The 14,746-nt window shown below is 46.9% G+C and overlaps 1 protein-coding gene across 1 annotated transcript in view; it reads left to right on the forward strand.

Annotated features, from left to right (window-relative positions):
* Positions 1–7,879, forward strand: part of LOC125943412 (uncharacterized) — a 28,840-nt gene extending 20,961 nt beyond the window's left edge. The window contains exons 2-3 of the mRNA XM_049662706.1: positions 7,254–7,502; positions 7,737–7,879. Of these exons, the coding sequence (XP_049518663.1) occupies positions 7,254–7,502; positions 7,737–7,879 (392 nt within the window). The remainder of the gene's footprint in view (positions 1–7,253; positions 7,503–7,736) is intronic.
* Positions 7,880–14,746: the final 6,867 nt, after the last annotated feature.

Here is a 14,746-nt window from a genome sequence, read left to right on the forward strand (position 1 = left end):
CAACATTTCAATAGTCATTTTTATAAGGGCATTGTGTGCTTGAGCAGTAGGCATTATAATCACTGTAAAAATTTTATCGCTAAGGCAATGTACAAAACAGCTCGTCGAATTTATCGCCGACGTTATCACGATTCTGTTTTCCTGACACCGTCCGGATTGTGCCCCCACGCTTTCTCACCCGCAGTCTTTCAGAGACAGCTATTGCAGCTGCATGCCGTCACACATACGCCCCTCAGAAACGATCCTTCCGGCCTGCACGTTCAACCGAAAAGGACATGGAGGTTATCGGCTGCAACATTTTGTTCATTTCTCGGCGAAATTCTGGATCATTTCACCTCGCAAAATTCCGAGCGGTGCGAGATCAGAGAGCTGCTTCGCCTTTCACCCGCGAGGCAACGGTTGGGTTCATAGAAGAGTATCGCGCGGCGTGTGGGTCCTTTAGGTTGTTTCAGCAAGTGATTGGCGTCGACTAAACACAGGCTAAATCGTATCCCAGTGCTCCGCGGCCTCTCGTGTCGTGGTATATTCAGGTGTCCGTGGAACGCGCTGTTGCAAGGAAACTCCCAGAGACCACGAGGCGAGCGAAAAACTAAAATTTGTCTACCACAACCGTGAAGCCTCGAATTGTCTCAGAAGATTGGTTTGGTCGAATAGGCGCTGGTAGGCTTTGCCACTTTATTTCAGCATGCATGCCGAGACTGTGACGAATCGTTTTACAGCGTAAGCTGTTATGGGCTCATTCCAATAGCCGTTTCGGTTCGCGATGATGCCGCCGCCGCCGCCCCGTAGCCGCTATCGCATGCGAAAAAAAGTACCCGCTCTCCGCCGGGATCGAACCCAGGCCTGCTGCGTGGGAGGCGGATACTCTACCACTTTTTTTTCTTTATTGTCTCATGTGCAAAATACACTCATTTATCAACACCCCAGTTCAACGAAGTAACACGTGAAAAGCATCTGTAACATTTACCAACCAACATGATTGCAATCACATCAAAATTATCTTAATGTTGCCAAGGGTTCTAACCTCGACAACCATTCCGGGGCGCATTCGTGCGCTTTCTGCACCTCCAGAAAGGCGTTTATACTCTCTCAGAAGTGCATTCGCTGGTTGTGCGTCTGTGTCATAGTAATAACCAGCCATTCTGGTGCGCCAGAGGCTGTGAAGGCCAACGAGCATTGCCAGATCAAAAGGAGGCCCATCGTCGTTTTCAATCGCTAGATATCTGATACCGTGGGGACCTAGAGGGAATTCTTTTTTAACTGTCCCTTGTAAAACATCCCAAAAGAACACTCCCTCCCAAAAATGTAGAAAAACGTGGTCAATTGTCTCGGGTTGATTACAGATTATGCAATGTGTTCCCCACGGTACAAAAAAAAAACCTTTTCTATCAAAACTGTCTTTATTGAAAGCGTTCCTGCATGAACCTCGAAAAAAAGAGGTTTTCACCCCTGGTGGAATTTGCATCCACTTTACCCTTTGTAGTACATTCTTGCCCTGGCTACTTGTGTAAACGGATCTATCTAAATTGGCAGGAAATTCAGTGTAGCACAGATCCCTGTACATCTTTTTTCTTTGGACAGAACTCCGGTAATCTTTTGAAAAACGTACGCTTAGGAAGCGCACAGTGGAGACAACCTCCTTAAAAAACCCCGTAAGCGTGGATACTCTACCACTCAGCCACGCAAGCGCTGGCTATCCGAGACCGGGAAAGGCGCTAGCCATTGTCGATGGAACGCGTCGGCTTGCACGCGCGACGGCGTCCCAAGCCCGTTCCTGAGGCATTCACTTAAATTACTAGGTAGTACTGTCGAAACGCTCATCTAGCTTTTTTGCAAACTTTTGCGCGCGAGAGTATGCCACATAAGGCGTTGTCATGGGCTCCGTCCTTCGTGCATTCTGTAAGCGTTTGTGCAACTCGCCACCTCAACAGAACGCACGTGCTATCGATTGAAACACTTTATTAACGTTTTACGTGAAAATGCCGGTAGCGTCTTTTTTTCAATGCATTAGCATTAGGAGTGTCAAAATCGAAAACATTTCATGTTGGATCATTGTAGGAAGCCGGCTGCACGGTAGAGAGGTATCATCATCATCATCATTATCATCAGTATATATTTATGTCCACATCAGGACGAAGGCCTCTCCCTGTAATTTCCAATTACTCCTGTCTTGCGCTAGCTGATTCCAGCTTGCGCCTGCAAATTTCCTTACTTCTTCACCCCACCTATCGACAGCACTTCCCTTCTCGACCCTTCTTGACAGCGCTTCCCTTCTCTTGGTTTCCATTTTGCAACTCTAATGGCCCACCGGTTATCCATCCTACGCATTACATGGCCTGCCCAGCTCCATTTTTCCCGCTTAATGTCAACTATAATATCGGTTATCCCCGTTTGATCTCGCATCCACACCACTCTCTTCCTGTCTCTTAACGTTAGGCCTAACATTTTTCGTTCCTTCCCTCTTTGTGCGGTCCTTAACTTCTTCTCGAGCTTCTTTGTTAACCTCCATGTTTCTGCCCCATATGTTAGTACTGGTAGAATGCAATTATAGTACACTTTTCTTTTCAACGACAGTGGTAAGCTCCCAGTCAGGATTTGGCAATGCCTGCCGAATGCGCTCCCCCCCCCCCCCAATTTTATTCTCCTGTAAATTTATTTCTCATGATCAGGTTCCTCTGTGGGTAATTGACCTAGATAAACGTACTAATTTACAGACTCTAGAGGCTGACTGGAGATCCTGAATTCTTGTTCTCTTGCCTGGCTATTTAACATTATCTTTGTCTTCTGCATGTTAACATTCAACCCAACTCTTAAACTTTCTCGGTTAAGGTCCTCAATCATTTGCTGTAATTCGTCCCCATTGTTGCTGACTAGGACAATGTCATCTGCAAACCGAAGGTTGTTCAGATATTCGCCGTTGATCTTCACTCCTAAGCCTTCCCAGTCTAAGAGCTGGAATACTTCTAAGCATGCAGTGAATAGCATAGAATAGATTGTCTCCTTGCCTGACCCCTTTCTTGATAAGTATCTTTATACTTTTCTTGTGGAGAACCAAGGTAGCTGTGCAATCCTTGTAGATATTTGCCAAGATATTCACGTATGCCTCCTGTACTCCTTCATTACGCAGTGCCTCTATGACTGCTGGTATGTCTACTGAACCAAATGCTTTTTCATAATCTATGAAATCCATATAGAGAGGTTGATTGTACTCTGCAGATTTCTCTATTACCTGATTGATGACATGGATATGATCCATCGTAGAATATCCCTTCCTGAAGCCAGCCTGTTCTCCTGGTTGGATGAAGTCGTTTTCCCCGATTCTATTCGAAATTATCTTGCTGACTATTTTATATAATACTGAAAGCAGGCTAATGGGTCTATAATTCTTCAATTCTTATTATCTTTGATATGTTTATGTGCCACCGTATCAAATACTTTGATAAGATCCAGACCCAGGAGGCCCTTTACGTCCCTGCTAGGGTCGTCAAGCACGTTTGACCATGAGCATGGCGTCTTGTGTGGATAATGCTTTCCGAAAACCTACGAGATTGTGCCTGTAAAGCTCCTGGTTTTGTATGTGTTCTACTATTCTGTTATGAATAGCATGTTCGGCTACCTTGCCAATACATGATGTTAGTGATATGGGCCTGAGGTTCTCCTTTGTTAGTGGTTTGCCAGGTTTCGGTATAAACGTCACCGTGGCCTCCCTCCATTCCGGTGGGAACGTGCCGGATCTCCAGTGACTGTTAATTTTGACCGTGATTATGTCTATGGCGTCATCGTCCAGGTTTCGCAAAAACTTATTTGTGATGCCATCCGGACCCTGGGCAGATCTGCCATTTAAATTAAAGAGTACGTGCCTTATCTCAGCTGCAGTGAACTCACTGTCCAAGTCCGGTTGCGATATTCCGCAGTAAGGTTCGCTTATTTCTTCTTCGTTCTCAAGTTCATTTTTAAGTGGCACGTACATGTGTGCGAGGTCGTTTGCGACCTCTCTTGCTGTCCGCCCTATAGTCACCTGCTTATTGACGAGTCTGTTTACGGCGAGGTTTGTAGTACCTCTGGAGAGCTTGTCATTAAGGAGGCTCTTCAATAGATTCCATTTGCCTCCTCTGCGCAATCTGCCGTCTGTTTCCGAGCAAGATTCGTCCCATTGTTGACGTGAGAGTTGAGCCGCGTAGGTTTCGATATCACGATTAACTTGGGCGATCTTGGCTCCAAGTCTTCTATGAAGTCTGTGATTCTTCCATATGGTTAGAAGGAAATTCTTTGCCTCCAGCATGTGAGCGAGCTTGGAGTCCATTTTCGGGACTTCGATTTCTGTTGAGACTGCTTTAGTAGCTTTTTTAATCGTTACCTTTAGTTGATCTAAAAGCTCTTCATAAGATTCGCCATCTATACTGGTTTCCTTACGCAACTTACGAAAGAGATCCCAGTCCACGTACTTATATTTCCTTAGTGGTGGTGGTTGCGTCTGTAAGATGACCTCAATTATGTAATGATCACTTCCTAAATTCTCCTGCAGATTGTCCCACGAGCCTTCAATTCGCCGAAGGAATGTCGATCCGGGGTTGTATCTCTGGTAGTGGAGGTACTAGTTCTCGTGGGGAAGTTAGCATCTGTATTTAAGAGTTCCCCGTAATGGTTAAAAATCTTGATGCTGGGAATTCTTTGCATCTGGGTGATTTCTTATTTCTTCTTTCTGGGGTTTTACGTGCCAAACCAGTTCTGATTACGAGGCACACCGTAGTGCAGAGCTGCGGATCTGGATGTTTTCTGAAAAATATAGGTAGGACATTAGGCAATGCTTTTTCAAAAATATTGGGAAGGACATTAGGCAAAATAATACCAAGAGCTTGGGGGCGCAATCTACCCCCTCGTTTCAAAGGTGAAGCTCATAGCATCCATCCATACTTACTGGCGGCGTGGAACTGATTTTCACTGGCGATGACAACATATTAGTACTAGTAATAATGCACCTCTGTTAAAACACTGGTCTCCTGGTACATTTGCGATGTCTTTACGAGCGCACAATTGTATTTACTCGAACAACAATGTAAATCTGTCGCTCCATTTTTCCGGGATGTCGCGTGCATGTGGTTGCTCCACGTTGCGACGCGACAGCGCGACAGGGTCTGCCTTTCGCGTGGCTTGTCGTTCTCGCTTCAGTGTCGCGTGGATGTGGTTGCCACATAAAACCAACAGTCCAACAGAGACACGCGCCAGCGAGGTCAGCGGATGCCGCTGAAATGTGAATCTGTGGGACAAAAACAAAAACAAAGGAAAGTTTGTAGCTGTTACCTGCACGACTACGCCTTCTAGGGGCATTGCGATATGACAAAACTAAAGTATTTTCGACAGTGTTACATTTCGGAATGTTCATCCTCTGTATATATATTATTATCCAGACATGAACGGTTGAGCGAGATATCACTCCTGGCCATAAAAAAGCGTCGTTCAATTCGGCTCCTCTCTCATCATGTCAAAAACCTTATGACAGTCCTATATTCCTCGTAACAAGAGGCGTTCCTTATGGGAGAGGATGCTAATGCACAGATTAGTTATCAATGTACACTTCAATTGTCCATGCTTTCGTTTACAGTATTACTCAACTGGTTTATCCAAAAGCTTTAAGAATAACTGCAGGTGCTACCAATTACTCTCGCACGATTGTGTAAAAATGTTTAGGTTTGGAGTAACAGTGTAATATACCTAGCTAAAACACGGCCATTAACACTTTATTGACCAGTGTTACCTACCATCAAAATACGAGATAAATATTTTCTTGGTCAGTTTCGGTAGTGAGTACGAAGTTTCAGGCTAATTGTCATCAGCCAAGAGTGAATGGCAGGCAGCAAGCATCATTGCTAGGTTTAGGGCAGGAACGTAAGACCAGGAAGAAGTTTGGCACGCAGCTCACTTTCTTTTGAAAATGCCATCTATAACAAATTCGACGAATTTTAAACATTTATTGTACCCCTCGAAAAGTAACCTATGGTAAACGAGAAGACCTGGAGCAGCAATTAGTAGGCTTCGCTGTCCCATACCTGGTTTAAATGTTTGTTTGCACACGAAAGGTCTGGCACCCTCACTAATTTGTCATATGCGTCGGGAAGACGAGACCATAGAACATTTTTTTTTAATTTCTGGTAGCCGACTTATAACCGTAGCAAAACGAGCAGCAGAAAAACCCTTCGCCTTCTTGGATTAGATATAACGGTCCAAAATTTACTATCTTTGGGTGCCTCTACTCTTGAGCACAACGACGAGAAGGTTAGCACTGCCATCCAAGATTTTCTTTTAGTATCAGTTGTTTTTAAACTCTGAATTCAATATTCCAAGCTTCCTTTTCTTTTAGCCAAATTGAATTTGAATTGTTTTATTTTGTTGGTTCTCATATAATCTTCCATTCGGATAAGATCACGTAGTCTCTCCAACCTCTAGGTTTCGAATCTTACTTGCAAAAAAAAAAAAAGAACGTACGGTTTCCCTGATGACTTTCCTTGATTCGCGCGCTTCGCATCATATTCACTGCGTGTTCTGCGTTGTCCGTCTGCTTATATTAGTAACGATAGCAACGAGTAATATTATTGTAACAATATCAACAAGCTAAAATTGTGTCTAGCCAGCTAGCCATATGCAGGCATATGAAAATAGGCTACCAAAGAACCGCTTGTTCCGAAGTCATCAGCAAACAATGTGCGAAGCAACGTAAAAGACACAAAGGAAACTGAAACGCTGAAAACAGTCAAGCAACATTATTTCGTCGCCTGCAGCCAGCTCATGTCACGAGCAGGAGCAGTTGCGTGCGATACGATTAAGCTATAGGTACTGTTTCGGCTCATATTGACTGTCGGCCATCGGCAATCAACCATCTTTTCCGTCGTCGGCTTACCACCGCCGTCGTGGAGCAGTCGTACGGCAAATGAGTTCTTCGGTAGCCCGCAAGGTGGAGGGAAGTTTGTGAAAAGAAAAAAAAATGTCACCCAACCAGCTAGTGGCACGAAACTACAAAGAGTTTTATTTCTGAGGAAGCCGTATGGGTTTCCTTTGTAGCTTCCTGCTAGAATCGGGTGGATAGTAATTTATCCCCTTTTCGTGAACTTTCTAGCCGAAGAACTTCCAAAGAACTGATTTGACAAGTCTCAAGTATGTCCATTTGATTTCTGTGGACCACATAAGGCTGTTCGCGTATACTTCGACAGTCACCTTCGACGGTTTCTGCAGCATTTCTTCTTGTCGTGCGCGTGCAGGTGACTATGACTACGGCGACTACGCGGCCGACGACGCGCCGCCCATCCCTAGCAAGACGCGGGCGCGTACCTGCGACATGGAGATCGAGCTGTTCGAGATGCAGCCCATGGAGCCGGAGCCCATCAAGGGCAAGCTGTCCAACTGCAGCGACCGCAGCTGCGACAAGCAGTTCATCGTGCAGCCGGTGCTCTCCAGCAACCTGGTCGTGCTGGCCGTGTTCACAGACTGCAACTGCACCAGCACCTCTGGCACAGCGCGAGGTGGTTCCCGACAAGGCCATCTTCTGCAACCAGAGCAGCCTGCCGCGACAGACGCCCGACGTCTGCATCAACTACCATGCCGAGGCACGTTGTGCACACACCTACGCGGGCGCCTTTCTTAACGGTACCGAAGACTATACAGTACGTGCCACTGTTAAAGGGAACACGTGAGCGTAGACCATGTGCGAATTTTCCCCTCTGGAAATCGTCTGCAACTGGCAGGCTACGGCACTGTGTTTGGTGGCACGTTTCTACACTCTTCTACAGTGCCTTGCGGACACTTCAAGCTAGAGCAGCTGCAAAGCCGCAATTGTAACTGTGTCATATTGGCGCTTTTCATCGTGACCGAGCCCGATCGGTACTGAATTTGTCCATTGCGATCGACAGTGATCGCTGTTACACGGATCAAGAATCCTAATCAAGTTGGGTGAGCTTTGTCACCTAGAAGTTCGATCGCGATTGGCTGGATGGGGGATCGAGCACAGTAGTGATTGAAAGCGAACGTAAGCAGCACTCGACGCGTATGGATCTCAATCTTCGTCGGGCTCGATTCGAAAGAATACCTGTGTGACATTGGACCGTTACAATGTTTTACCTGTGCACCGCTTTGTTTAGAGTGTTAAAACACTAAACACCCTAACCTTTATAAATCTACGCGCTTTCACAGGGTAACCGGCGCTGTTGGCCCTCAATGATGGTAATTTACCCTACATAATGCTAAAATTAGGCCGAAAGTAATGTTGTGCCTAAAGTTTGCATCAGTCGCCGTAACAACTGGTGGAGCCAATAATGTGTAACTGGGATCTAAGGGCCATATTACCGGATACCTGGCATCACGCCTGGCGCTCAAGTTGACTGTATGTTGCTCCTGAAAATGTTAATAACATCGACGCCACCTTTAGGCGTAACGAAAAATGACCAGTACATCCAGGCGCGCTCGGCTCTTGCTATTATTTAGGGTATTTAGTGCCCGCTAACTTGAAAGCATAAGAATGTGCGCACTTATAAATGATGCCACGTTTACGTGCCCTGCCAAACGGAATGGCGGTTTAGGTGGGAATGCTGCAGTCTGCTTAGACTTGGTGTATCATCTGAAAGCTTTGTGACCATAAAGCATATACATTGAAGAACACGATCGCGAAATATCAGTCATATCCTCTGCAAGACCTTGGAAGCGTTTCATTTCCTGTAGTTTACCCGGTGTTCAGTGAGCTTAGAGGGGGTTGTAATTTTGCGTCGTGATTTCGCGAGGTTGCCCAAGTCTGTTGAGGTTTCTATTGTACAATATATAATTCTGTCTCTCTGCGTTTATTTCTGAATCTGTCATTTCCCCTCACCATCGGTGTAATGCCAAATAACGTTGCGGGCATCGAACTAGCGGAAATGAACGAAATACCTTAATTCTTGGACCACCGCTGCTGAAACTTCCCAATTTACGTAGTTTGAAATCTTCCATATGCATCTGTTCCTTACGTGTTCTTCTACGTGTTCTCCTTTTTTCTGTTTGCTCACAGGAGGCCGAACTGAAAAGGCAATGTGGCCGCACCAGCGCATCGCAGACCGCCTTCACTTACTCTTCTGCTCACCACCACGCTTTTCGCGAAATCCTCGTCCTGGTTTTGGGTATGAAAGGGCCCGCACGCCGCCGATGCCGCCGCCACCACCAACATAGTCGCCACCGCTGATTATAGCAAGCAAAAACGAAGAAAAAAAGAGAAAAAGGTTGCAGTGGCTTAGCTCGGCTATGCCAGGATATACGTAGCGTGAGCTAAGTCGGCCACATCGTTCAGAACCGGTAGACCTGGTGGCATGGGCGGGTAACGATATCAATTGGTAACGCTAAAGAGTGGAATCTTCTGCTTAACGAGAAAGTTCTTGCACGTTGTACAAACCCGCGCCACGGTTTCAGCCCACTGAGGCACCGCCGCTAAACTCAACGTTTCACGCATGGCACTACTCAGCGGCGTCAAGTCTTTCATGTGCCATAGTCTTTCGCACACGTCGCACACATATCCAAACGGATTGTTTACGAAGTCCGTCTGGAAGGTCCGAGTCGCACTGGCGCTTTCGCTGAGTTTCACAGTATATTCAGTCGATCGGCGAGCCTTGACGTCATCGACGGCGTTTTGTTGTTGCTGCAGGGGTGGTCGGGCACGTCGCTCAGCCTCCTGGCGACGCCGCTTTGCTAGACTTCGTCCCTTTGCTCCAGTGTCTCCGCAGCACGTTTAGCCTTCTTCTGTTCATTCCTCCTACGCTCAACCGCTAATTGCCAGGCAACTACTTCGGGATCCGATGAGTCAAGCTTCTCCGTTCTTCTGCGCTGTTGAGCAGCATTTGCGCTCTCCTTCTCTATGGCTATACCACACTGGCAAACGCCAGTCAGAAGCGCAGCGGCTCCAGCGCAGTGTCAGACGGCGACTGCACAGCGAGCGAGCGCCGGCGCCAGTGCGTCTACCACGGCTACGACGTCACTCCTCTGGAATGCGCAGACCGGCGGCGGTGAGTCGCGCGCGGCGGCGGCGGAGTGCGCGAGAGGTGCCGGCTCCAGTGGCTCCGGTGCGCAAGCCGTGTGACATCACTGATCCTTGCGCATGCGCAGCACGGCTCTTGATGTGCCGCGCGAAACGGGCTTGGCTAGGCCAGTGTAGCTAACGCTACAAAAGCACGCTGACGTCATTGCCTCCACGTAGACGCTCAACAAACTGCGCAGAAGGAAACCGAAGCTCGTAGCAGACGGCGCGATGACCTCGATACCGCTGCGACTGCCCATTTGTCTCTACGTGTGTGTGTGTGCAGCGCCGAATCTGTGTCAATTTGAAATGTTTGGGTGCGCTCTCCTCTGAGAACGGCGCGTTTAAAACCCGACTACACGCGATGATGGACGTGCCACGGTGTAACTTTTGCGCCACTTTCCTCTTTGCATACAGCGATTTGTCGCAGAAGCCACACCCATTGTTTCTTTATGTCTCTTTTAGTGGGCGATAGAACACTGGACTTGTATTAACGGGGGTTAACTGGGTTTATTAAGCATGGAGTACATAGGAATGGGTGTGGTTACATGGAGGTACAGAGAATAGAATGAGTAGAAGGGGCGGCCGATGAGCAGGGGAGGAGCAGGAGGGCCAGACGCAACTTGATACTTCGTCTGCTCCAAGTTCATAGAGGTGGAGGGTGCCGCGACGGAGGGAGTAGAGGTTTCAGAAGGGGCGCGCGGCCAGTGTGTACACTACTGTAAACAGTGTACGTAAGGAATGGTGGCGCCATCTCTTGAACCTTGTTGTAACATCGTTCCTTTTTTGGACACAACCCTTCAACCGACGACATAATCCTCGAGTCTCTTGGGAAGTTTTGTCGTTCTTGGAGGTCTGACGGGAGTGCGGTTTGTCTGGCTTGTCACGCTGGTATCTTTCGGTTGCGTTGTAGTGTCTGGCTGTTCGTGTTGGTTATTATCGACAGTCGCAGAAGGTATCGCTCTGATAAATACTCGGTTCCTTGCAGGACGCTGTCGCCAACGTGAACGTCATACGATATTTCGTCAATGCCTCTTATTATTGTCCCTTTGACCCATGTCCCGCCTTTCAGTGGTCGAACTGGGACGCTTTGGCCTTCTCTGAGACTCGGCAAATCCTTTGCTTGTTTGTTATAGTAAAACGTTGTTTTTTGCCTTTTCTCCTTTCTTTTGTCGCTTACGTCGACTGTTTTGGGCTGCAGTAGCTCTGACGATGTTGGTAAAGTCGTTCTAGTGCGGCGACCCATGAGCAATTGCGCAGGGCTAGCGTTTAGTTCTTGCAGCGGAGTGTTTCTGTAATCAAGAAACGCCATTTTTGGGTCTGAGTGGCTGTCTTCTGCTTTCTTGAGCAGCATTTTTGCCGTCTTTACGGATGATTCAGCCATTCCATTGGAACGCGGGTATCCGGGGCTTGATGTTTTGTGTTCGAAGTTCCAGTTTTTTGAAAAGTTGTCAAATTCTTCGCTGGTGAAAGTTGCTGTAGTAATCCACTGTGATCAAGAAGTTCTTTCTTTTGAATTCGAAGATATCGCATCCAACTCGCTCCCATGGATAGCTTGGTTCTGGATGAGGAGAGAGTGTTTCTCGTTGCTGGGAGTGTGCGTGCTTTTGACATATTTCGCATCCTGCGATGAGGTCTTTTAATTCTGCATTCATTCCTGGCCAAAAGACACATTCACGAGCGCGTCGTAGACAGCTCTCAATCCCAAGATGTGATGAGTGGAGTGTTGCTTTGATCTGACCTCGCAGAGAGATTGGGACGATCAGACGTAATCCCTTGAAGATGAGGTTGTCTTCAACTGCAAGCTCATCTCTGTATGTGGAGTACACGCGCATGTCTTGGGGTAGTTGACGCTTATCTTGAGGCCAACCTGACAAGATGATTGTTTTCAACCTTTGCAGTGACTCATCTCTTTCAGTCGCAGACCGAATCTTCTCCAGGGTTTCTTTTCTCACAGGAAAGTAGTGTACGACGTTGACGTTTTCCAGTTCTTGTTGATTGCTTTCATTGGGAAGGAACGCTCGTGACATCGCGTCAGCCAAAAGTAATTCCTTGCCTGGTCTGTGCTCGATGACATTGTTGTATCTTTGCGTCTGAAGAATCATGCCTTGTAGTCGTCTTGGAACTTGATCCAATCGTTTATTCAGGATCGCTTGAAGGGGCTTGTGATCGCTGATTATCTTTGTTTCTCTTCCGAATGTGTACTGGTGGAACTTGTTTAATGCAAAGACAATAGCCAACATTTCCTTTTCAATTTGTGCAAAGCGGATTTCTGTCGGTGTAAGTGCTCTGCTGGCGAACGAGACTGGTTGTCCGTCTTGAAGGAGAGCTGCTCCTAGTCCAAGATCGCTTGCATCACATTGAATTTCTAGCGGCTTTCGTGAGTCGAAGTAGACCAGAATTGGAGCTCTTGTCACAGCATATTTTGCTTTCTGAAATGCTTCTTCTTGTGGTTTTCCCCATTGCCATGGTGTATCCTTGACAGTGAGTTTCCTCAATGGCTCCAATACACGCGATATTTTCGGCAGGAATCTGGAGAGGTAGTTGATCATTCCGCAGAAGCGTTGAATTCCTTGGACATCGACTGGCTTTGGCATCTGTTCAATTGCCTTGATTTTATTTGGATCAACTTTTAGTCCTTCTTTCGTTAGCACGTGTCCTAGGAAGACAGTTGATGAGGCTCTAAGCTGCGTTTTTTCTTTGTTGAGACGAATTGCAATTTGTCGGCATCTCCGGAGTAGACTCTCTAATTTCTTGTCATGATCTTTGACAGCATCTTCTTCATTTTTACCCACTCCAATGACAAGAATGTCGTCTGCAACGCAGATAACTCCGTTCAGTCCTTCAAGTGCCACTTGAAGTCTTTTCTTGAAAATTTCGCTGCTTACCGCAAGTCCAAACGGCAGGCGGAGCCATCGGTAACGACCTTTTGGTGTTCGAAATGTGGTCATAAAGCTCGACTCATCATCGAGAGAACATTGCCAATACCCTTGTCGCAGGTCTAGTTTTGAGAAGATTTTCGCTTTGGCAAGATCGGGTAACACATCATCGAGGATGGGCAATGTGTGACGTTCTCGTTCGAGAGCCTCGTTGAGCGCTTGTGGGTCAGTGCATATTCGCATTTCACCATTTTTCTTGGTTGCAACAACTAATCTGCTCACCCACTGCGTTGGCTCTGTTACGCTTTTTATGATACCTTTTTTTCCACGCTCGCCAATGTTTGTTCTAATTGCGGTGTAATCCTGACAGACACTCTGCAACTTGTTATCGCTTTCGGAACGGCATCTGGCTTAGTCACCAAGTGTACTTTTCCCGGCAGTATTCCTAGAGTGTCTCCAAAAACATCTGGGTATTTTCCCACTATATGATGAGTGAAATCCTCTTCTGGAATTTCATCGATTCCAGCCACAAGGTTGTGGTCTATGGTTATCATACCCATTTTCTCGGCTGTCGTTCTTCCTATCAGAGGAGTCAAGTCATCTTTATCCACTACAAATTCTACAGAATGTATCTGTCCGTTTGCGGTTGTAACTTGTAGTAGCGCTTTGCCTGAACAGTGAACCTTGCTTACATTCCACGTTCGCAGTGTTGTTGTGCACGGTTGTATCTGCTGTAGCTTGACGTGTCTAGACGGGATGACGTCCACAGCTGCACCGCTGTCCACTTGAAATTTCACTTGTGTTCCGTTCACTCTCAGAAACGTGTGGACTGAGCTTACTTTGTTGCTTTGAACTGCCAGTATGGTTTCATCGTCGCTGTCTACTTCCAGGCCAGCAACTACCCTGCTGCTTTTACAAACTGCTGCGAAGTGATTTCGTTTCTTGCACTTGCTGCATGTTTGTTTCCAAGCTGGGCATGCTTCTCTTTTGCGCTCGTGGATACCACCGCAATACCTGCATTTTGGTATGTTAGATTTCTGTGGCTTTCCTTTTGCGCTTTTCGAGTTGGCATTGCATGGTGTGATGAACGAATTTCTTTACTGCGTGCACGGTCTCGTTGCTTGATGTAGTACCCTCTTTAAATGCTTTCATTTGAATTTTCGCTGCTTCGTGTGCTCGACACACCTTTTCAACCTTCTCTAGGGTCGGATCTTCCAGCTTGAGAATGTCTGCACGAGCCTTTTCGTCATAGATGCCACAGACGATCTGGTCACGGATCATTTTTTCTCTTTCGTTTCCGAATCCACAGTCGCGCGCTTTGAGCTTCAAATCTGTTACGAAGCTGTCGAACTGCTCTTCCTCCCGTTGTATGCGAGTTCGGAAGACGTATCGCGAGTACAGCTCGTTGTGCTTCGGTAAGAAATGCGTGTCGAGAAGGTTGATGACATAAGCAAAGCTAAATTCTGGATTTGGCTTTTCCGCAGTTGGTTCCCCGAAGTCCAAAGTGTTGTAGATATCAAGCAGTGAAGAACCACCGACGGTCAAAAGAAGTGCTACTTGCCGGTCAGATGGTGCTGTCGCTGTGTTAGTTGCTTTGAGGTACAGCGTGAAGCTCTGCTTGAAGGCTCGCCATTGTTCCGCAGCGTTTCCTCTGGAGTCGAATTTCGCAGGTGCAGGAATCTTCTCCATTGCTGATGCGCTGACGTTAGAACTAGTTCACTTCTGACACCATGTTTCGTTATGTCTCCATTAGTGGACGATAGAACACTGGACTTGTGTTAACGGGAGTTAACTGGGTTTATTAAACATGGAGTACATAGGAATGGGTGGGGCTTACATGGAG

Source organism: Dermacentor silvarum, chromosome 2 (genome assembly GCF_013339745.2).
Source record: "Dermacentor silvarum isolate Dsil-2018 chromosome 2, BIME_Dsil_1.4, whole genome shotgun sequence".
Taxonomy (NCBI): domain Eukaryota; kingdom Metazoa; phylum Arthropoda; class Arachnida; order Ixodida; family Ixodidae; genus Dermacentor; species Dermacentor silvarum.